Source organism: Diadema antillarum, unplaced genomic scaffold (genome assembly GCF_040938485.1).
Source record: "Diadema antillarum isolate AM-2024a unplaced genomic scaffold, OU_Dant_1.0 seq00000522_RagTag, whole genome shotgun sequence".
Classification (NCBI taxonomy): domain Eukaryota; kingdom Metazoa; phylum Echinodermata; class Echinoidea; order Diadematoida; family Diadematidae; genus Diadema; species Diadema antillarum.
Genome location: NW_027271474.1, coordinates 88,290 through 113,961, shown reverse-complemented (window position 1 = coordinate 113,961; position 25,672 = coordinate 88,290). Strand labels below are relative to the sequence as shown.

Sequence of the window (25,672 nt, the reverse complement as noted above, 5' to 3'; positions counted from 1 at the left end):
CATATACTTCTACAACCTTCACACAAACTTCACCTACAACATCTTTTATTAGATATAGAGTTTATCGAAGTTTATAGCTCTGGAACTAATTTTGCTTAATTTCATTGAACAACAACGAAATACAACGCAGTCATATTTTTAGGACTTTATTTCTAAATAATATTCATGAATTCACAACCATATTTTGGGAGATGTAGAAGAATATCATTTTATCCTCATCAAATGAGGTTATTCTTCAACAAAAATAACATTAAAACTCTGAAACATCGCAAGTTTCTGCCACCATAGACTGCACGTGCCAAGGTTTGGCAGTCTCCTTCACACGACTACAGCTGCGACATTTAACAACAGTCCTGGCGGATAGCTGTTCGCATTGTATACAGGCCGCATAGGGGAAGCCCTATAGCCTACATCAGTGGATCACGTGACAGGCATTTTTTTCTTTTCTGTCCCCTCCCCCCCCCCCCCCCCCCCCACCCCAGAAGTGAACGCTTTAAACTGTGAACTGTCACAGCAAGCTTCATATGAAGTTGAGGAAAATTTGCACTGCGGGTCTGTGATTTTCATTTACTTTTTTTTTTTTTTTTTCTGGCAATGTCTTGGGTGGCTTTTGGCAGAGTTGCCTAGCAACTGTCACATATTGCACCATCAGCGTGACTGGTCCTTGAGCATAGAATGTACGCTACCCCCACCCCCATCTTTTCTCAAATAGTTATATCATCATGATATGATAGAGTGTGATATACATTGTATAACTCTGTCGACCATGTCTTCCTTCATGCATTGTCCACCATAAAGAGCATACTGTGAGCGAGTGCTAACAGTAATCACTCCTACCATCAGTAACAATTGACAACTAAACAGAAACCGAATCAAGACGACATCGCTAGGGCCAGCCAGCTACATGCTGGGTTGAACATTGTTCTGGACGGAACAATAACAAAACAATGACTGTGTCACGGATTCCTACACACGCTGAGCTGATCTGCTCCTTCCATAGAGGGGATGTCCCCATTTTCTTGCCCCTCCATCCCATTCCAGAGTGACATCAAACCGAGCAGCGGTGACCTTCCTTCCGCATAGAGCTGTCTGTATACACACACCTCTGGCCTACTCACTATGGCTGATATGTGTGTGCGTCTCTATCTATCTTTCTATCTATCTGGGTTTTCAGACTTACAATAGAGCCTGTTCATCATCACGTTTCCATACCATACAGGCCTATGATCTATTAAACATGTTAACAATAGAGTGTAAAGACACTGGAAATTAATTCTCTCCCCTACCACTGACTGATTTAAGCTAACAAATGGCATTCCATACAACAGCATTACAACACAAACTCTTGGGCATGTTCAATCAATCAATCACATGGTCCTCCACACATGATGCAATAAGCTGTACACATTGTCACATGTTTTTGCATATATACTGTGTTTATATTCAAAATGATGATGCAATGGGCTGTACACAGACTATTACATAGGATGTACAATTTGTAATTGCATCCTTGTAGGTGTTATAAAGCAGTAATACACACGCACCATGGCAACAGTGAATACAAGGTCAAACTTTCTAATGCTCCACCTTCTTCATCTTGTTTCACAAATCAATCACTGACAGAAAGCAAAATAAACTTAGATGCGAGAGAAATACCACTGGGAAACACCCTCCTCTAAACCATCAGATGTGATACAACATTGCTTTCAGACTTATAAAATCACTTGGATGGCATGATATTTAATGAATCTCCCAAACCCAGTGGAAAACAACCATCTCCATCACCATGCTTCGTCAGATTTGATTCAACATCGCTTTCAGACTTACAAAAATCACATGAATGGCACGCAATTCAATACATCCCGCACTAACAAACGAGTTCTTTTCTACAGTCTGCAACTCCCCTTTTCCAACTGTCTCTTTTCCTCCTTTTCTTTGCCTCTTTCCCTCAGGGAGATAAGGTGATTGCAGGAAAGAGAGAGGTCCCGCTGGAAATGTAGGAAATCAAGTACTGGGAAGCGGTGACAGACGGCCGGAAACAAAGTCCCCTTGGGGGGAAAAAAAGGCAGGGACCCGGTACTTAACCCTTCAAGGGTTGGAAGAAAGGCCTTGGTGTAATGTCCTCGAAATCGGTAGCAATGGACAGAGAGATGTACAGTACCTGTGAGCCATGTCTCTAAACACCTGTGCTCAAGTCAGTGTATTGAAGGGAAGAAAGGGGGGCCAAATTATATTTCCCCCTGACTTACGTTTGTCCTACCCAACACCCCCCCTCCTCCCATCCCCCCCTACACACGCACACACAAACTTGCTATAGTACAATGCACTAGCTAGATATTTACATATTTCTTCGCAAGACATCATAATCACTCTACAGGTAGGCCTATCATTTTACAGAACTTGTCAGCTTTTCATATTCCTCTCAAGTTCATTAAACTTTTCCACTTCGAATAGACATGTATATGGTATACCCAACTTTACTGACCCTTGGCCTCAGTATTCCACGCAGAGAACCTCTTGATGGTTGGATGTTATACACTCACCTCACGCCTTCTGAAATTTTAGGGATTTGGTCCTGAAGACAAATTCATTTGTTTCATCAAAGTTTGTGGCCAGCAGTCATTTTCAAGGTTGATAAGAAGTAGGCCAAAATGAAAATTCACTTCTCTATATATGATATCATTTAAAAGAGTAAGCTCTCAGCTTTAAAATCATACATAACTCGTTAATATTGAACTATTCTAACCCATTCAAAAAGTGATTGAAAGAATAGAGAGTTTGATAGGGGGTGCAGTCTCAAAGAAAAGGGAGAAAAGAGTCTAGTTTGAAGAATAGGGCCCCTAAGGTGTGCTATGCAGAAATATTGATGAAAATCACAGTGAAAGCAGTGCCTGTCTGAAAAGGTAAATGGTTCAGAAAAACTGCTTATGTCTTGATGTTGACTTTGTTGTAAGCCACCAAATTTTGACAGAAGGTAGAGAAGAGATTACTCTGCCAGGTAAAATAAACTTTAAAAATGTAAGTCAGTCAACCCACATAACTATTTTGGTTCATTACAGATAGTCCCAATCTGTGACTTTTTGTGGGTTTTGAGCTGGGTAGTCACATATAATCCTAAGAATGAGACTTTAATGGGCCACGTATTAGAGTGCAGGTCATTGTATGATATTTGTATGCCCTACTTGGTTTGACTATAAACTTCTGATGTAAATGAATTGATGAAGTCAATGAAGACATGCATGTCTTAACTATTTGAATATGCAAATACATGAATACTTACAACACACTAAAATTACAGTACCGTAAACACTTTCTATCTACATTTTGTATGAAGATGGGGATGCATCTGAATTGTAACTTCATTAGTCACGGAGTATTCCACTCAGTCTACTATTCCCAGATTCCAGATGTCGAGATGATTTTATACACGGACATATGTCTTCTGACCACATTGGGGATTTTTCTAAGGGTCAATCTTTCAATCACAGCCTAAGAGCGAATGGTCAATGCGTGTGGACAAGCGATGACGCAGCAGAGCGAAACATTTCGTGGACAGAGAACATACAGAAAGCACTCAAGAGGAGTAAACACACAAAACTCATTGGTATTTCCTACTCTTGAATTTTGCAATGCCCCTAATTAATAATAGTGATATTGTAATGATTGCAGATACCTACTGAACACAACCGTTTCTTTTCCAAAGTGCAAGGTCATGCAGATCCTTAAAGATATCCTTTAGCTAATGAGGATGTTCATTGGTACGCTATGGAAATACCCAAGCATCACATGCCTGGAATCCTACTCTTGTGATCAAAGGTGAGATACCTATCATACAAGATACTAAATGTACAATATGCCTTTAATTGGCATTAATGACCTCCTCTTACACATTAATTTCCGAAAGGGGCAAAAAAAAAGGATGTGCAGAATTGTATCAAAAGTGCTCGCCTTGAACAGAGAAAGGAAAGAAAAAAGATGCACAAACCACCATCATGATATGCTATAAATACTACTCAGTTTGGTTATAAAATGCTGTGCGCTTCATTAGGCAGAACTTCAAGGATACAAAATACTTGTAATTAGCTTTAACCTGCCGGACATTGGAGATAGGTCTAAAAGATGCATGCCTGCACATTAAATGATTGAACCTAATTTTGAATAAATACTTTTATATGGCGTTATAATGACCAATGCTTAATGTCTGATCCTGTTTGTCATATTTAAGATTTAAAATAGTTGAGAAATATTTCAGATTGATGTAGTTTCTAAACTTTAGTCAGTTAATAAATGCACCACAAAAGTTCCCTAGATATTTAGATTTTGCAGCGTCATGCTGTTCAATAATTCTCTCTAATAAGACTTCAACAAAGATACCTCATCACTGACATTAATACCACAATCAATAGTTCACAGTAATTTAGTCAATCGTATCAAAGTAGAGTTTGATACAAAACAAGAGACCCGCGGGTCACGCGCTCACCCGAGTATCGCAATTTCACCTTCCATGCATTCTTGCACACTTTTACCTGAGAACATTGGACATTTTAGGTATGCATATGGATCCCCCCCCCCCTCAACTCGGGGGGGGGGGGGGGGGGGGGGCAGCCCTGGATCTGCAATTAACAAACTTGGAACTAAAGTCATCAATGTACAAACTCATGATATTAACTTTGCTTTATCATTTCTGGTTCTAGAGCAGAAGATTTTAAATATTCCTTAATGTGGGGGGAGGGGTGGGCCCCCTAGGGGCCCCCCAAGAGGGACATGGTGCCCATTTGAAGGAATTGAGATTCTATCCCCCTAGGGATGCTACCTGCTAAGTTTGGTCAAAATTCATCATGAGGTTTTCAAGAAGAAGATGAACATGTACAATTCAGGCTCCATTACAACTGTAGGACTTCTTCCCATCCCTCTCCTGGATCCCCAAGGGGGGGGGGGGGGGCACCCCTGATTCCGCCATGAACAAACTTGAAACTATGTGTGTCATCAATGTACTAACTCATAGTATCATCCAAGCCCCATCACTTCTGGTTCTAGAGAAGATTTTTAAAGGTTCCTTAATTTTAGGGGGTTTGGGCCCCCTGGGGACCCCCAGGTAGGCCATGGTGCCCATTTGAACAAATTGAGATCCTGTCCCCCTAGGGATGCTAACTACCAAGTTTGGTGAAAATCAGACATGGCGATCTCAAAGTGAAGATGAAAATGTACAATTTAGGCCCCATTAGAACCCCTCCCCACCCCCCCCTCCCCTGGGTCCCAAGGGGGGCACCCCTGATTCCCCCATGAACAAACTTGAAACTACAGTCTTCAATGTACTTACTCATAGTATCATTTAAGTCCTATCACTTCTGGTTCTAGAGAAGAAGATTTTTAAAGATTCCTTAATTTTAGGGTGTTTGGGCCCCCCTGGGGCCCCCCAGGTGGGCCATGGTGCCCATTTGAACAAATTGAGATCCTATCCCCCTAGGGATGCTACCTGCCAAGTTTGGTGAAAATCGGTCATGGGGTTCTCAAGAAGAAGATGAAAATGTAAAAAGTTTACGCACGATGGACGACGGACGACGCACGACGGACGACGCACGACGGACGACGCACGACGGACGACGCACGACGGACGCCGGACGAAGAGCGATCGCAATAGCTCACTTAAGCCCTTGGCTCGGGTGAGCTAAAAATAATGTCTGGAAATTCTATGGGTAGGAATTCGTACCAATTTAATTCATATAAATATTCATAAAATTCATATCAATTCATTGATGTTGGAATAGGCAATTCATGCCAAAATGGCAACTTCTCATAGCATCAGCCAATCAGGAGGGAGGATTCTTGTCACTCCCATGACCCTTGCAGCAAAGAGTTCATATCATGGCAACTTTCTATCAAATGAAGTCAAAAGTCAATGGATTTTTTATACTCTAATGAGTCTGAGTCCTGACACATGACTTGCTTAATTCACAATGTTCCCAGAAGATGTAGAAAAGGACAAGATTTATAAGTTGAAAACTGCATAGAGTCAATGGGTCTTTGAGGTATTTCATACAATGTACATCCTAAATAGATCTAAAAAGTTAATAGGTGCACCCATACTACCTCCCTATCTCCCCCCCCCAACCCCACCCCCACTCCCAAAGAAAAGGAAAAAAGAAAAGAAAAATACATGTAACATTAAATGCCTTGGTCCCTTAATTCTTTGTGCATTATTTCTGAATAAGTATTCTACATTCTGGTGCTTACATGCTTAAAAAAAGATGAGGAAAAAGGGTCATCACCCCTGTGTGTCCAACACAGATGTTAGCCACCTCCCCCCCCCCCCCCCCCCCTCCTCCCTTATTGAGCCTTGGCCTTCACACACCAATGGGAGTTTCAGCCTCCAGGGACAGTAGAGGGTGACAACTTCGCAACTAATTTGTTCATTTCCGAGTTTCTCTGAGGTGCACGAGACTGGAGTAGGGGGTTCGCTGTGCTTTCCCTCGACTGCAGTGGGTCTGTACCTCTTCCCTCCCTAATGGCTCCTATTAAAATCATTTGCTGATTTGAAAAAAGGAAGAAGAAAAAAGAGCAGCAAAATTGCCAGGAATAATGGAGAGCATTTAAGAATATAAACTATTTGAAAATCTCCCTGGAGATATGGGAACTGGCCTCTTATTTTCAAGAGAATTGCACTTTCCACTGGATTTGAAATCGAATAAATGACACGTCATTTTTAATTAAGTCTGGCAGCTGCACACTCCAGCACTGTAAACGGAAATTCTTGATCTTGACAGAAAAACGCCACGGGGTTAATTCCACACAACAAAAATGTCTTTCCCGATAACTAACCTCATGTCTGAACACTGTTAATTCATTACATAAAGACCACAGCACAGACACTACAAAACAAAAACAAAATATCAGAACAGTATGGTGCAGTTGAAAATACATTTTGATTAAATTCCACTGAAAATCTATTAGTTCAACAGGAATATTTGGTCACAAAAAAAAATCTCAACTAAACCCATATGAGAAAGGACATATGAATGAATTGAATTCGTCTGTTGAGAATGAGAAGGGCGCTAAGTGGTCATGAACACTATGGGTTTAGTGGCAACTTAACGCCCTTATCATTCTCAGCCGACGTAATGAACTTTGACTTATGACTTCATTGGTGTTTACATATTGTAAAACCCCAAGCCAAACTGTATGCAAAGAAAACATGCCTAACCAAGCTGGATATAAGAGAAATCTAATATTTTCTATGCCACTGAGGAGTGGACATAATTCCTCAAGTTATTTTCCTACTGTCTCAACCCGAACTTATCAATAATCCCTATGAACTGGATTAAGGGACTGTCTTAATCTTGCACACTTCAAGAAATACATGTCCGCATTGTTTAAAATATATGTGAGACAAATCATGGCAAACATTTTTTCCCCCCTTTTTTTTTTTTTTTTTTTTTTTTTTGGGGGGGGGGGGGGGGGCTATCAGAATAGCCAGGCATGGCCAGCATGCTGTTCGTGCAAAGTTTAATTGAATTAGTAGGGGTCTGAGGAGGGAGGGAGGCACAATCTTCATAGCTAAGTAGTTGGGAAGGAATAGCAGATGCTCTTCGTGGTGATTGTAACACATCACGCAAGCAAGTTTTCTCTGTCTTGGGAAAAAAAAAATGCAAAAGGAACAAGGTGCTTCACAATATGCAAATGTCCAAAAACATGATTTCTGCATGGCGAGTTGCAAATAGATTTGCAGCAAACTATTCAAGTATTGAATACTACTACCAGTTGACTTTCAAGTAAGAAACTTTTCATCAGTTGAGAGCCAGAAGGTTGTTATCACAATTTTTTTTTTCTTTTTTCTTTTTCTTTTTTTTTTTTTTTTTTTTGGGGGGGGGGATTGAATTATTGGTATCATACTGTAGAGCTCCATCTCCTCCACATTATGGTGTCAATTTAAAGTTATTTCATTTTCAGCAAAATGTTAACAATCAAAAGCACAAAGGTACTATTTCACCTAACACTTGGAACAATTACATTAAATCTACCCACTTTTTACTAAATAAACTTTTTATTTCATGAAAATTGATTGTTTCATTTTTATTTAAGCTCTTACAATCTTACAACCTGAGAGCACCACTCAGGTTCTCAGGCGATGATTTCTTCATGCACCTGTCAACAGTTGAGGCCCTTGTTATACCACCCCCCCCCCATTTTTATCTAAGTGTCCACTATTGTTTCAATTACACTTACAGTGTACTTAGCAGAATACCTTTCTTAAAGGTATTGATTACCATTGGGAGCAGTGATTTGAAAAAAAAAATTTCTAGTTATGTTGAGGTGAGTTGTATCACAAAACATCCTTCCATATAAAATTTTGCAATAAAGCCCTAAGTATTTCAAGGAGACATATCACTATTTTTTCTCAGTAAATCATAACTGTAGACAGTCAAATTCTAGAAACAATTTTATTATAACTACTGTTCACATTCTGTATATCTAACAATAATTAACATTGACTATGAAATACTGATTAACATTTTTACATCATTGGCTATTTCTATCCATAACTCACATTTTAGAACTATTTTGAAGCACAAAAGTTGGGTTTTTGTTTCATCTGCAAATGGTAAATAATGCCTTTAAAAAAATAGTGACATTTGACCTACCACCACCATAATTTTCAAGCCAATATGCAACTACCGGTAGTTACCTATGGATCCATACATGTCTACCCTCTTCCCAAAATCATATGACAAATTACATTCCCAGTTCAAGTAATGGCTTGATAATTTTCTCTTTTTTGTGGGATGGGGGGAGTGTGGAAAGTGCAATGACTGTTGACCTTGACCCAGCAAAGGCTAAAACACTGAGGATGATATGGCAGAAACTTGATACCATTAAAGACCCCACTTTATCATACATATATCATGTATCAATTTAAAACAATTAATAGACACTAACAGAAAAATGAGCATGCACCATGGTAAGGTAGAACATGAAAAGCATTTTCATTGCATGTATGATGTGCTTTGACACCATCTCGTACAACAAAATGGGTAATAGGGTGCTCGTGGAAAGAATAATATTTCATTATGAGTTAAAAGGAAATGAACATTCACCTGGTACTTCATAATAGTTTTCAGGGTCATATGACCAATTCGGCTTTCTTCAGACATTTGTAATTTTTTCTGTGTGCAGGATACTTTCATATGATATATTTTCTGGAAAGATTAATTTCATCATGCATCTACTAAAGATTATGATATACACGTAGATATAGCAGAGATATTATTTTACATTGGACTTTCATTATAATGTCACCTGAGACAAACCAGGCCAAGTCATCCACACCAATTCAGGAAATATTAAAAAGTATTGTTTTTGTTTCCTTGAACAGGAACAAAACACAAGGGGATTTCCATACAAGCAACAAGAGAATCATGCTAGCAAGATGGAAACTATGTGGTTTCCTTAAGATGCTATGTACAACAAAAGTGTAACTGATGGCATTCTACACATTTCCACAGTTCCTGGATTTTTTTTGGTCCAATTTAGCCCAAATCATCAAAATTGCTATTATTCAATTATATTTCCAACCTCACAAGTATGAAAATTCCATACTTCTTTTCTGTTGCTTTATCTTCTCCTTTTTTTAATTATATCTTGTTTACTTGTGGGAATAAGGTAGTGAATAAAGCTTCCTCAAGTTGTATGTTTGTAAACAAATCTCTTTTTCCCATGACCGGGGAGAGATCTTCGACTGGTAATGTTTTTGGTTTGTCTTGTACTTCTGAACGTACTCTGTACGTTGTTACTACTCACCAAAAGAGTTGCTGTGGACAAAAGCCATGATGACAAGTAAGCGATCACTGAAAATCTCAGGGAGATGAGGAAATACCAAACAGATAACCATATGAATATCAGTCTATCATCTCATATCTGTCTTCAGATGCCAAACTTTGGTATAAGAACATCTTGAACCATGTGTCTCCAAAGTAACCATAAGATACAATGAATCTCCTTTGTGTGTGTGTGTGTGTGTGTGTGTGTTTGTGTGTGTGTGTGTACATTTGTTCATGTATAGGAATGAGCATCAACAACATGCCTACAATGTATCTTACGGGGGGGGGGGGGGGGGGAATAAAATTTGGAAGAGAAATGAAACAAAAAGTCTTACAATGTCCATACAAATATTACACTCATGTGACCTTACTGTAGCTATCAAAATGCTTAGGTGTTTATTATTAGTACTGACATTTATGTTAATTGTTGCAACAGCTTTACACTTGTCACATTCCCCTTAAAATCTGGCAAAGGGGTTTATAACCATGCTTGTTTCACTCAGGACTTCAATTCCAAAACTTCGTCCTCTTGGGGAGATGCACTGTGCGCTCTCTCTGAAAGTAGAACAGGACTGGAACTGCCTACAATACACCACATGCTGCAAGGTAAAACACACTCATTCTGGCCAGTCGATACTTCAGTGAATGAAATCAGCTCCTATTGAAACTCCTCTTGGAGACTCTCAAGAAGATAATTTCCTGTTTGAAATTCCATGTCATCGTCATCATGCTGCAGAGAAACATTGATCATACACCACAGTGAGCACCTCTTCTATTCTATCATGACATACATTTCCAGGGGGGCATTTCATGAAGCGTTTCGGTCGGGTATTTCTCTGACATACTGTTACAAGCTACTGAAATCCTTGCATCTGATTGGCTGAGAGCAAATTTGTCTGACAACTTTGTCGGACAAAATGCTTCATGAAATGCCCCCTTTAGGCTTCTCCTCATGACATAGCATTCCAACATTACAGCATTCCATAGGGCCCATTACACAAAATCTGACACGGAACAAAAGCTACAATGTACAGGCCTTTTTAGACCTGTAGTATTCTGCAACTTGTCTTTCACAGTTTCCCCTTTGATAGTAGAGAACACTTATAAAGATCTCCCTAAATGGGTATATTACAAATGAAACACAATACAAAATTGAAAGTACATTGTAATATATTAATAGGAGGTTTTGTACATGTAATGCATACAACAGTGATATCATAAAATTCTTTGTGACTGTCATTGTTGCATATGTACTCCTGAGAAAGATCTATTCATGAGGCAATTTGAGTTTGTTTTTCATCTTTACCGATGCCTCCAGTGCAATGAATGGTGTTTGGGAAGCATCAAACTCTGGACATGATTTCAGAAGGGCAGCATCAGACACACACACACACACACACACACACACACACACAAACACAAACACAAACACAAACACAAACAAACACACAAAATCATAGCTGACAACAACTTGGATTCACTGCGATGTGAATCTCCCCTGCAGGTTTCCCTAACTGTCCTGCAGTAGCCTGAACTGCAGTGCAAACAGTTCTGTTTGTGCTCAGTGAGTATACACCATTCATTTGTTTTCTAAAAGGATGGTTTCTAAATTAATCCCACATTTATATCCTTGCAAAACAAAGCACTCTTTACAATCCTGATTCGAAGAGCTGAGGACTGACTGCATGTATTCTTTAAATGTACTCTCTCATCATAGACACACACAAAAACAATTTCATGATTAGTGAATAAATTCTCTCAATTTAGTCTTTGCCAACCTAGAACAAAGTGGTGTCAGGTGAGTACCCTCTTCACATCTTCTTGTTGAAAACAAGTCCTGACATTTTAGCGGTCAATATTCTATCAATCGTCACATTTAGTTCAAAATTCCACAGACCAAATGTTTCTACACATCACTGAGCCTTCCAACGGATTTAATTTGTAACCCTGACTGTGACTCTGTGATACTGTAGCCTCCTATTGAATAAAAAAACCTAGCACTGTAATCAAAATTATACTGGCACAAATACATGTAGACATAATGCAATACAGGCTTGTTATATAAGATTTATGTATATGTACACCTACTACACTGAACAAAACAATTCATTCATAAGTTCTCTTTATTATTTTTTTCTTTATGAGGGGGAGTAAGTATGTTTCCTTTTCAACATAGTACATGTCCATGAGCTGTGTCCTCCAAATTGCACTGTAGACTAAAAGTACATATTCCATGAACTCCACCTGTATTTGACTGAACGTTATCAAATTACGCCATATTTTTCCGGGTGAAGGCCTTTGAAGCCTATTCCTCGCGCAGCGCCTAACCTGCAACACCCGAGAAACAGGAAATAATATTATCCAGTTGAACATGTCATCTTACCATACCCCCCCCCCCACCTTCTTTCAGCTCACATGACAGACATTAATGATTCTAATTCTAACAGTGGAACGAAAAGAAAACAAAAGTTCACCGGAAGTCCATGTGTCTCCTGTAAATATTGCATAAATCTTGCAGAAATCAAAAGGAAAAGCATTAAAAAATAAAGAAATTAATTTAAACCTCCAAACAAGCGAATATTCATAATTTTGAATTCCATCAATAGAATTGATAAGAATTGATTCTGGGGCCTGTTTCATAAAACTTGTTATCAGTGTCAACTGTCAATTTCTATGACAAATTTGCTCTCAGCCAATCAGATGCAAGGATTTCAGTAGCTTGTCACATCTATGACAACTTGACACTGATGACAAGTTTTATGAAACGGGCCCCAGATTTACGTGACCACTGAGGGAGCATTGCATGCATGAAAGCAAGCATTCATGAGACCAACAACTTTACAGTGTACGTCCCCTCCAAGGGACCACGCAATGAGGATGTGAAAGTACCTTGCCAAAAAAAGGGGGCATCACTGTCGCCAGGGGACTCGAACCAGGGACACTGCGATCTAGTGGACCACCAAATGTTATTCAAATTCTAAAGATCTCTACATTCATCTGTAATACTGGCAACAATTTGGGGTCTTGCCCCTGCTGCCAACAGTTGACTGTCATATCTTCCTAACTGTACGTTACGCGTCTCTTGTTTTGACCTTCATTGACCTTTGACCTTTCAGCAGAATAACATTTTTGAATCTCCTCCTCTGATCAATGCGAATCGCATGGCATCACTCTTCGAAACACATATCGTGATCAACCCTGCGCAAAGTGACAGCCGAAATGCCTTCTGGTTTATATTGCTTCTCAACTCATTAAAATGTATTACATGCATGCATTAATTTTTTACACAAGGTCACTGTCATAACACTGATGGCAATGTTCTTTGAGGATCAGTACCAGTATTCATCTTTTGAGCAATTGGTTTCTTTTTCCCAATTTTACTGCCAGCGACACATCCAATTCCGTTTTATACAAGGTTAAGGCATCATCTGACATTATAAAGTCTAGTGCGGCACGGAAATGCTTTGACAAGCCATGAGGGCTCATTAAAATGTCGCAATGAGCAACCAAGCAAGTCTTCGACTTCACAAAGGGCCGGTTCAAACTATTGTGAGAGCTGGATTGTTAACTCATCCCCCGGGTGTGACACCAGGTCTTGTCACAAGGGAATCGTGAGGCGCGACGCGTGGAGTTTGAAACATTGAAGCCAAGGAATGGTATTCCCTTTCTTGCATGCGGGAGCAATGAAATGGAAGAAAGGCAGTTAACGTAAAATGGCTGCGTAAAGTCAACATGAAAAGCACAGTTGTAGTTTTTCAGATTTTCACATGAAACTGGTCATCCATCCCTGATCTGGATATTTAAACAATGATATGTCTGCCTCCTGTCACAAAGTGTCTTTGTACAAACTATGACAACAATCTAAGCTATGCACTATACCAATACTAGCAGCAGAAGTGCAAGTAGACTTTGCAAATTGATCTATGAAAAGCAGCAGAAAAGTTCTTCATGGTTATTAGAAAAGGAATATCAGCAACAAGAAAAGAAATGTTGCAATCTCACAATCATTTTTTTCTCTCTTTTTCTTTCATTTTAATACCAGCCACTACTGAGAATGTGAGACATCGTATTTTCCATTACATGCAAAGCACCTAGGCTCCGTTGCATAAAACTACATAAATTGTATGGTACTTGTAACTTTACAACGGTTTGGATCTCTGCAAATCAATGGTAATTACCATAGGAATACTATTCCATTGACAATGAAAGCCAAGAAGTCACTGATGGTTACTATATTAATTGCAGACTTGATATTGATTGTAAAGTTACAATACAAAATTATGTAGGATAGGGGCCCTGGCTTCTGTAGGCAGCAGGCATGCATCAGCCATCCAAAGCATCAAATCTATTAAATCAGAAAGAAAATGAAAGAACTGTGCAGCAGCAAAAGTCATCCCTGAGTTTTAGAATATAATTTGAAATGGATTTACTTTTGTATGCCCGTTCATGAGACCATGGTGAGCGCTCTAGTATCAGCCCCATTTAATCACGTGCTCACGGCCTAGAAATGAACGAACGCACATTCATGCAACTACACATGGCCCCTCACATTGTACGCCCTTCAGCATGCTTGTAACATGACAAAGGGCTTGAACTACAATACTCATATGCCACACGCGGGGGAGCAGACAGATAATATCAATGAGCGCACATTGCATACAAGTATTTGATGCCCATCTGTCTTGAATTGCACTTTAAGTAATGCAATGCAATATAGATCATTTCTGACACTGCTTTCCCCACCCCTTCCGACAACCCACACTCTCTGTGTACAGCTATTATTACCATAAATAAGCTGAAAATCACAGACCAAAACAACTGGCACACCAAAGCCACTAACGCCCCTTTAAAGAAAGTTCAATGCCCTCATTGATGAGGAGGTCTGAAAAAAAGAGAGATGGATCGAGCCCTGGGACCGTTTCATGAAACTTTTTGTCAGTGATTTACACTGACAACTGTTAAAAGCTACTGAAATCCTTGCGTCTGATTGGCTGATAGCAAATTTGTCGGTGAAAACCTCCGACGAACTCGTTGATGAAACGCCCCCCTGGTATTTGTTCAGCTTTTAAATACCAACTTTAAAGGGGATGGCTAGTAAACAGATCAGTGGGAATCAGTGGGAATGCTGAGGGATGATTGTTCCAATCCTTGTGGGATACATTTAAAGGACAAGTTCACCTTCATAAACATAAGGATTGAGAGAATGTAGCAATATTAGTAGAACACATCATTGAAAGTTTGAGGAAAATTGGACAATCCATTCAAAAGTTATGGATTTTTGAAGTTTTTGTGCAGTAACCGCTGGATGAGAAGACTACTGCAGTGTGTGAATAACTTAGATATCACATGCGTACAACAAATAGGAAAATATAAAGAGAATTTCACAAAATTTCATCTTTTGAAAAAAGTACACATTCCCCCGACTCGTTACCGACAAATGTTATGGGTAATATTATTCCCCCTGCCTGTAGAAAGAGTCAAGTCAAGTGCTCTTTTGTTATGCGAAAAAAGTGAAAATATGTTGAATTTTCTTTACATTTTCTTTATGCTGTTGTACGCATATGACTCACAAGCTGTAGTAGTCTCCTCATCCAGCGGTTCCAACACAAAAATTTTAGAAATTCATAACTTTTGCATCGATTGTCCAATTTGCCTCAAACTTTCACTGATGTGTTCTACTAATATTGTTGCATTCTCTCAATCCTTATGTTTATGAAGGTGAACTTGTCCTTTAAGAGTACATTATATCGTTGTGTGAAAATGATTTGCCTCAGAATGGTCTCATATTCAAGTAATGTGCAGTTTAATGTTTCCAGGGTAGCATGCCTGTACAGTGACGGGGCATGAAACTGCACATCACTTGAATATGAGACCGTTCTGAAGCCAATAAGTTTCACACAACAATAGGTATATAATGTACTCTTAAATGAATCCCACAAGGATTGGAACAATCATCCCCCAGCATTCCCACTGATTCCCACTGATCAGTTACTAGCCATCCCCTTTAACGGTCAAGAGACTGCATAGCATCATCAACTCTGTGGTGATGTGGTGCAGCATCTACATCGTCATCTTGATGTGCTCTGCTTTATACAGCTAAACCTATCTACAGCCGCCACCCAGGGGAGACCATAAAAGTGGCCAGATTGTTGTAGACAGGTGGCCGCTATAGACAGGGTCTTCAACATGACTTTTCTATTGAGGGGAATTAAGTTTAGTCTTTGTACATGGCAGGTGGCCGCTATAGACAGGTGGTCACTATGGCAGGTTTGACTGTAGTTTACATTCTGACATTATACCACAATTTAAAGATGCATATAATATACCAGGTGCTGTCAGTGTTCACACAGTGATGTCAACAGTGATGTCAACAGAGATTTATGGATAATAGATTGTCGATCCAAATTGCCCACCCCATAGGAGAGAGATTTGAACTCTTAGTACCAGAGATCACAGCCACATGAAACTTAATGGCGAATCAGGTGAGCTGGCAATTCCGGGTTAACTACCTGAGCCCCGTTTCTTTGACACGACCGCTGCCAGGCAAGAAACAAAATGTGGGCCCTGACTTGTATAAGTTTCATCATCCATGGTTACAAAGAAATCAACAAGCGGCAATGAATGCAAGGTGCTGGTAAACGGCGATGGGTCCAACAACGCACGCACGCACAAGAAGAAAAATCTGATAGCCTAAATCCACGTTGCAGGCAGTTTGAATCAGCTGTAATGCGATACATGCCCCTGCAGACGAACTGCAAGTACAATGTTTACAAGATTCCATTGTGTACCCATCATTGACATCAACCTTTGAGGATGAACAAACTAACTGAGCTTCTTCCAGCACTGTGTGTGGGATCAGGCAGATACTGATTGTGCTGTAGAGCATGATAACTCCTATAGTTGCTGACGTGATCAGATATTGGGGAACTCATCTATCAATCTCTATCTTATCTTGTTGATACTATTTTACAGCAACTTTTGCATCATAGCATGCAACTGGTCATGAATGATCTCCCATCAGCCTAGCTAGGCATTGTGTCATTTTTCGCCTTGTTTGTCCATGACAACATGTATAATTTCTTGTTGCTAGGTAAGGAAAGCCTCATATGATACTGTGTTGCAGTTTTATACATGCTTTTCTCTTCCATAGTTGTCAAAAGTCGTAGCCAATCTTTGCTGATCTCTCTCCTACATCAGGAGATCGGCAAAGAAGTGTCGATCACTCTAATCTGGATCAGAATCGACTGATGATCCAATAATCTGTCAAGAATACTACCCCACAATAAGCCCTGGAATTGAAACATGACAGTCTTATGCATACAATATTTTTACATCATTATCATATTTGAGACTGTAGCAGGCAACTGCCTCGGTGCACTAACAAATTCTTACTCTACTGTCAATGCAAAATAGTCTAATTCTTTCAATTAATCTCCCTAACATATTGCTCTCGACGTACAAAATACATATTTCATCTCTATCATTTAAAGCCAATCATTACACAAATTCTGTACATTACACGCATGCATGCTACTGCTGACTACTGAAGACATAATCTGTTTTTTCTCCACGCAATATGTTTTATGGCGCAGCAGATTACGGGATCGTTTTTAAAAAGCAGAGGAAGGTGGGGATTTCATTCCACAGCATACAGTAACAGAAGTCACAGTAGCTGTAGTGGTGAAGGACTAATATGAGTAATAATAGTAATAGGAGGAGGTAGTGAAGTGAAGTAGGTAGAAGTAGAGTTAGCAGCAGCAGCTGCATATCAAGGTTGAAGGTAAAGTAAAAGGAAATGATTTAATACTTGTAGAAAGAGAGGCAAAAGTAGCAACAAGTTAAAGCAGCAGTAGAAACATAAACACGTAGTAACAACATAGAGGTTCAAGCATCAAGAGTATTAACAAGGGCATGTGACGGAGTGAACATTGATGTATTACAATACAGTTAAATTCTTCTGGGTTTGAGAAGCACACCCTCTATAGACTGCAGACATTCGTTGCACTCACCTGGTGACTGCATGATAAAATTTGCGAGGTACATGTCCAGCTCGCGTACACTAACCCCCATGTGGTGGGGCTGGACGCAGAGCGCGTGGTTTGTGCAGTTGGGTGCCTTGACCAGCCGCTCGCCGTCCGTGCTCTCCAGTGGGATGGCCTTGAAGAGGACGATCATGACGAGGTCCAGCCGCCACACCTTGTCCGCCTGGCGCAGACAGTCGATGCGCCTCATCTTTCCCTTCTGGTCCGGGTTGCTGAGAATGCACATGGGCGGCTTCTTGCCCGTCACGCTCAGGACAAAGTTCTCGCGGCACTCCGGCCGAATGTCCTTGCGCAGCTTGGCCAGCAGGCGCGAGGCCCACTTCTGTTTTAACTCTGGCTTGTCGTTCATCAGCTCCTCCTTCACGACCCGCTCCTCCATCGGCGTCATGCGCTTCTCATGCTTCTTGTAGTGCCGCCGCTTTCGCGCCTGCAGGTTGAACCAGATGTAGGCGAAGGCTTTGACCCGAGGCAAGACTGCCTCAATGAATGGGTGGTACTCATCCTGTGGAAACCATTGACAGAGGGGAGGATACAAAGAGAGAGAGAGAAAGGGAGAATAGTAACTTGAAAACTCATTCCTTTCTACTGGTGTGTTGTTAAAGGTACAGTGGATCATCAAAAAAAAAAAATTGCTTTCGCTGGACAGCCAAACTGACTAAAAACACCATTCAAAGTTATAGAATTCACCGCTTTGAAACTTTGGTCTTACTGTAACAGTTTACCATCACATATCAATGCATTTCACAGAGTGCACCATTTTAGAGAATGTTTTTGAATACAATACAGAGTATCCTAAACATGATTTACTGTTTTGAAACCATTTCCTTTAATTTCTAGCTCCATTCAAATGTCATGAAAATGTCAAATACTTTAGAACATTTTATACCTTATGAAATCACAAATATTTTATCCAGAATTATCAACAAGAAAAGTAACTGAAATTGGATATTTTTTAAATCTGAGTTTAACTCTAAATCATGTCGGACATGTACCATGGTAGTAGGACATGAAATCAACTCTGTGAATGATACACGTGTGCAGTTCAACATTTTTGCAACTAAAAAACATATCAAGTAGCTAACAAAGAACACATATGAAAACACTTTGACTAATTCCAACAAAATTTTGAAAATGAAAGCATGAGTACGCATACAAAGGACCTGACAACAATCTCTCAATCTGCCGGGACAGCAATGGTTCATTCAATAAGTCTAATCTGAACTGCCTTCGATCTAAAAGCTTGGATCATTACCATCTCCATACTGTGCCACCTTTCACCACATCACATCTCATTCTGTTTGCCTAAACCATTGTGACAACAATACTATCTCAGTTATATCAAAGTTCAGAGGAATAAAAATGCCCACAAATTGAGTATTAAGGGCAGGAGGACAGAGTCGTACAATGAACATATCAAAAAGAGAAACAAAAAAGAAAACAAAAATGTTTAGATAATGCCTCTCCCCTAGAGAGCACTGTAAATAAATACGAATAATAAATCTCATCAGATATGCACACACGCAGATTCCATCATACAATTACTGTACAAGCACATGAATGTTTAGAACTTTACAACATCCATTGCTCGACCCAATTTACGTGATTTGCGTGAATGCTGTCGGAGGTGTCCCTCTGAAACAAGGTATCAAGCCAAAGAAGATTGCCTTCACCAGTGAAGCAAGGGACATAATAACGGCATATTATGTGGAGGAGAAAGCTGAGGCCCTTAAAATTCATCAAGTTCATCTTACACATCTCTACTTTCTTTGCTACATCTACAACGACATACAAGCAACAGAGGCATTGACATACAATCAATTTATAGTGCTGAGGTATCAAATCACACACAGAGGTACATTGTACATTCCTCTTAGCAGAAACTGCTACGTACTGTAATGCCACATATTTCATGGTATTTTTAATGAAATCCAGTGTTGCGAGTCGACTGATATTCGGCAAATCAACAACTTGCAAACATATTGCCACCCGTATCACAAATGGTTCCATGACATTTGCTCCTGCAACAATTGCTCAAATGATCTTGCACACTGAGCCAAACATAAATTCTATCCTCAAACATAACCCTAATCCTAATCCTAATCCTCACAGCAAACTAAACCTAAAACCCTATCACAACCCTAACCCTAATTCCTTAGAGAAAATAAGACCGGAGCAATTGTCGCAGGAGCAAATGTCGTGTCACCATCACAAATACGGTGCACATATTATACGTAACTAAGATGGGTTAGCTCGAAATTTTCACTTGAAAAGGATATGTACACTTATTTCTCATTCTGCCAAGTTCTGGTTGTGAAATATCATCTTAGCAAGTTCCAATTTGCAAAATATCATTTTGCAAGTTCCAATTTGCAAAATATCATACTTGAAAGATACTGTAAAACATGATTCGCGGCATGAATTTTTCGCGAATTGGAGCCAACAGCCTTTTTCGTGGCATGAAATTTTCGCGAAGTGCCACTGGCGTTCAATGCACATAATGCAAACATGGACTATCGCGTGCACTTTAATTTCGCGAATCTTGGCACTCGCAAAATTCGCGAAATTAAAGTGCACGCGACAATTCCTTGTTTTACAGTATAGCATTATCTGTGGAAAGACCTCCTACTCAGCTGAACATATTTTGTGAAAATAGGTTAGATTACTATAAATGACTCTATATTAATTGATATTCTTCCCCCAAGGACCTACATTATATATATAGTGAAAAGTTACCCCATCCATCTGTACAATATCTAACGCACTGCAATGCTCAAAATTCATTTTTCAGACTCTTGAAAGTTGTTGCTATGTCAGACAAGTCTTGGGCAAGTTTTCTGTTTGTCAGCAACAAACTTAGCTACAGATGTGTGTTGATCCTTTTTACTACATGTATCAATCAACTAGTCTGAAATGTGGGGGAAGAGATTGAAAAATATTAAGAATAGTCCTCTTCACAAAGATAGAAAGCATGCAACTCTATGAACATTATTTGCAAACTCAATCAAAAGAGGAAAAAAGAGAAAAACTGAATCCAAAATTCACATTGGACTGCTGGGGTGTGTAATTATTTCCAAAAGCCTTCCTTTTTTATTCCTCCATATATTCACACATTGAGGACGTCTCAAATACCAGAGGGCAACTTCAAACTGTTCAGTTTTAAGGAATACGGACAGTGCACTATATAACAGGGTAGGCTATACTTTTTTTTTTCCAGCACATTTCTGTGGATATAAAATTCTTTAGATATAAAACCCTTCAACCTTGGCCTTGAGTCCCCAAATCTTTAGAAGCATCTGCAAAAACAATCTAGAATGTTGTGTACTTAATGGCATGCTTGTACAGATCTCCAATGGCATAGATTATAGAAGCCTGTCCAATGATGAATGATCATGGGGAAGGAGAGTCATGGCGGATTCCTAGAAATGGAGTTATTCCCTCCTTGCTTTCATTGCTGAATAAAGCAGTTACATACCGGTAGAGGCATTTAACATTTTCTATGTTGCGACATTTTCTATGTTGCGGCATTCCCCTTTCTGACTTGCTCTGTAATACATGATGCTTGTAAAAGATGTGCTGATTCATTTCTCACGTGTAGCATAGTCTCTAAATGTACTGCAATAATTCACTAATTGCCACTCGATTCCTACTCAAGCGTTCACCTCGAAGACAAAGGCATGTGACTGTTGAGAGAAAAATCCAGTTTCTCGTGCTTTGTTTCGTCTCCATACAATGTAATGCATTGAAACATGGGTGGAAATTATCCTGCATGGTACACCTTTGCACATTCAAAACATGAATGATCACACACACATGGGGTTAATCTCGAGCAACCCAGTTTCTTCTCAACTCAGTGCAAGTGTATCAAGGGAGCAAAAGTAGACTTCCCCCTCATGTGCCCACTCCATCTGGAGTGAAAGAGAGCAGTGCGCATGCTGCTCAACATTTACATTTTCCTCCCATATCCTCAAGTTCAGGCAAACAGAAGTTAAGAGGTCATAAAACCTTTGAGGCCTCATCCATTCTCATCAACCTGTTGCATAAGAAGTCACAGCTTACTGCACCTTAAACATGCACACACACACACACACACACACACACACACACACACACACATACATACACCCACACAACTTGACCACCTTCTTCCTGGAATCTATGCATATATGTTATCTCCTTCAGTTGGTAGGAAGAATAATATTTGAACTTACATATCTCAGCCTAAGTTTATTCTAGGAGATAAAAAAAGAATAATAATTTCTTAAATTCCTGTTTTATTTTGTTTATATTATTCTACCACTATTACAGCATTAATTGTTGTAGCATTTGAATCTTAAAAGGGACAAGGGTAGCACACTGAGTTGACTCAAACTTCGAAGATAATTCACAACTTTTGACTGATATTCTGATTTTCGCAAGTGTTTCACTGAAAATCCTTCTCCATTCACTGAACCCACATACATTATAATCTAATTATGTTTGGGGAGAACTTCCCCTTGAAGGCACATGGGCCCACGTTTGGCAATTCACTCTGACAGTTTAAGGTTGAGGTCATGATCAATGAAATAGTGCCAGCCTCATTTCAAAACCATGGCCAATGTAAACTGTAGATGTAAGAAATGAAGCAATAACTAGGCAAGACTACAGTAGTTAATACCAACTTTAAAATTGTAAAACTGAAGAGTGGGATTCACACACAGCTGTAGACAAAATAAAAATCATAACCAAGAACTACCATATCTTATATCAAAATATCAATGATGATAATAATAAAAATATTGATTTCAAAAAATCAACTAATAATACCAGGTAGCATTTCTACTGTGCTTCATACATGTGTTTTCAACAAGAGTTTCTTTTTTCTTTTCTTTTTTATTCAAACGAGGTGTACAGCAATGATAGACTTACAAGAGTGTATTTGCTGAGCAAATATTATCAAACAAGGTTATTGCACTAGCTGAAGTGCTGCAAAGTAGAGTATCCAACATAATCCTCCCCACTCTACACTTCTTTGAGACTCCCTTGCATCAAGGAGGTGGAAGAACCTCTTCCACCTCCCTGCTTGCATTTATGCAAATAAATGGATGTTGCCATTTGGCATGGTATGAATGGTAACCTCTCCAGCTGATCCAAAAAAAAATAAAAAATACACCAATAGCCCCCACTTGGCGAGCCCCCTATATTTCCAGTAAAACTTGGTGCAGGAACAACATTTTGTAACAGCTAACACTGTCTCTGACTAGGACTAAGACGTGTTATACTCCATACCATACTCTCTCCATGAAAGGTAGAGGAACAGTGAATGCACTCACAAAATTATAAGTAGTTTTTCTGTTGCATAATTAATTAATTCTGCAGTACATGGATACTGCAGATTGATTGATTTCTGAACATACCGTACTACCACATGCACTGTCATATCATATTGTTTTTTTCTAAAATAAGAGCTTGTACATGACAGTTTTTGTTTATTAAACCACTCTTCCCAAAAAAATAACCTCTCAATATAATTTTGATAATTTTCCACAAAAAAAAATAACCAGGTGAAACTCATATGAAATCCATAAACTTTTTTTTTCTTGAATATGTAGGAAAAACATATTTGTACATGTGCACTGAAAAGAATTGTTAAGATAAAAATGAACAGAACTTAGAAAAACAGATATGTTGAGGAATGTACTACAATAATCTTGCAGCACACTTGATTACTTTTAACTGGAGGAAAAATGGACATAGATCACTAATATGATATTCTTGCCCATGAATATGTAATACAAGTACTTCATTTAATTATATGGTATAGGCATTCCACATCTAGATATATATAGGTACCTACAGAAGGCAGTCTGGCTTGCATTTATTTTTCCACATAGAGTCTAGGGGAATATACTTAATGGAACATATAAAATCAAAGAATGGTTTTTACAAAAAGCAAAGTTAAAAAATAATAATCTCTAATATACTTTCTGTACGATCAGTGAGCTATGACTTGATATTACATCATATAATTTTTTATATGAAAACGCCTATGAAATTTAGAGCTTTTCTACACTTGCAATATGGGAAAAAAAACAGTCTAATAAGTTACAGTAGTCAGTACAAGCAGATTGTCTATCTATGCAAATATATTTGCCTATTTAGTAAGAACATAAAGTTCTATAATGATATCCAAACCAAAAGAAAGCTCCACTTAACAAGATGTGGATATCCCATATTTCAAAGATAAAAACAAACCAAAATTCCCATAAAACTACTCAAAACTAAGTCACAAGTGTCTGCATTGTGAAAGAGTTTACGATGCAACTTGTGTGCCCATGCGCTCGCCTCTCTCTTTGCCATGCCTTGCTTGGTGCCTGAAGCCAAGGGAGCTTTCACTATTGTCAGCTTCCTTCGCCAACCGGCCACGTTGCCGCCGAAGCATCATAACAAACCAGTCACATGGCGCGGGTATCCCAACGTAGCATTGCATCGCAAAGGGGATAAACATGCTGGCTGGCGCACCGATAAAAACCCGCTACCCAAGAAATATTCACAAATTTCTACATATCTGCCAAGCAATGCAGTATGATCATGACCTAATCGTGTTGTCTGATTTTCTCCTATCTAATTAGGGCTGCATGGGCATGGCAGCAGCCGATTGATGGAACAAACGGTTACATGATCAAAGAGCTGCGAAGGTAAAAACTATGGGATATTGCACAACGTGTGCGAAGCTGGGAACGTAAACAGAAGAGAAGACGACGAAACCTTACCACGGACATCTCTGGTCGTAAGTTCCATGTACTCATACCACAAAATTTTGAGCCAAAATTTGCTGGCAATATCCCGCTTTCCAGGGCTGCTGCTCCGAATCGATGGGCTCTGTAGACTCCAAGCTATAGTCCACGGGTGAAATCCATGCACAGTTTGGCTGCGTTCCACGCTAGTCTGTATTGAAATGAACCAAAACACGGCAGGATCAATGTGCACTTATGGCGTAGTATGATTTTTCTGTTGGTTCTCACTGGTACAGTCAACTAGCCCCCTTCATAGCATGGCAATGCCTTTGTTTTCGATCCCGCCTTGTACGCTATGAACCACCACGATGCATGTTCGGTGTGTGTGTATGTGACGATCGTGGCCCGTGTTGATATTTTAGTCATTTGCATACGGCGAGCTATACGTAACCGTCAGCCAATCGTAAGTCGTATTAGGAGGAGTGTCAGTGACGAAGCCATTTGATTGATGGATTGGTTCATACATGCGTCAGGTAGGGAGACTTTGCACGTAATGCGAGCAGATTGAGCTGTAAGCTTCATCTCAACGCTAAAACAACACGCCAAACCCAAAAAAGATGAGAAATACGGCAATACATGTATTTCATTGACAGAAATCGTGGAATCGAGAATAATTGAACCTAATCATGACTGCAGCGAGTGATGATGGGGATCTCCTTGCCACTTTCTGTTATTTTTTTTTTCTTTGAGCGATCATTGACCCATGTGAGCGCGCGACTGTTTACAGGTATTTGAATATAATCATCTGCACACGTACACACACATCGCAGCTCAGATACAAACCTATCATGGTTACGAAGCTCCGCCATCGTAACATCAATCACGCAAAAAACAGCTGCGCTTTGTTTTATCATTATAAAAATTTTAGCAATAGGCAGATGAGGAATTTGGCCGGTGCTTATAGCAGTTCCATCAATTCTAGCAGTTTCTTTTCTGTTACCCAAAGTTTTAATTTCGCAAGGGATACTTCTGACCACTTCAAGCGCATTTTGATAGGCTGCTTTCGGACCACGTCAACTTCTTGATCACCTGACTTGACTAC

At 39.5% G+C, this 25,672-nt stretch overlaps 1 protein-coding gene across 1 annotated transcript in view; it reads right to left on the bottom strand.

Moving 5' to 3' along the window:
* The window catches only part of LOC139734291 (nuclear factor 1 A-type-like), a 91,875-nt gene extending 66,927 nt beyond the window's left edge, over positions 1–24,948 (bottom strand). The window contains exons 1-2 of the mRNA XM_071645085.1: positions 24,607–24,948; positions 17,825–18,359 (exon numbers count right to left, since the gene is read on the bottom strand). Coding sequence (XP_071501186.1) covers positions 17,825–18,359; positions 24,607–24,642 — 571 coding nt within the window. The 5' untranslated portion in view covers positions 24,643–24,948. The remainder of the gene's footprint in view (positions 1–17,824; positions 18,360–24,606) is intronic.
* Between the last annotated feature and the right edge of the window lie 724 nt (positions 24,949–25,672).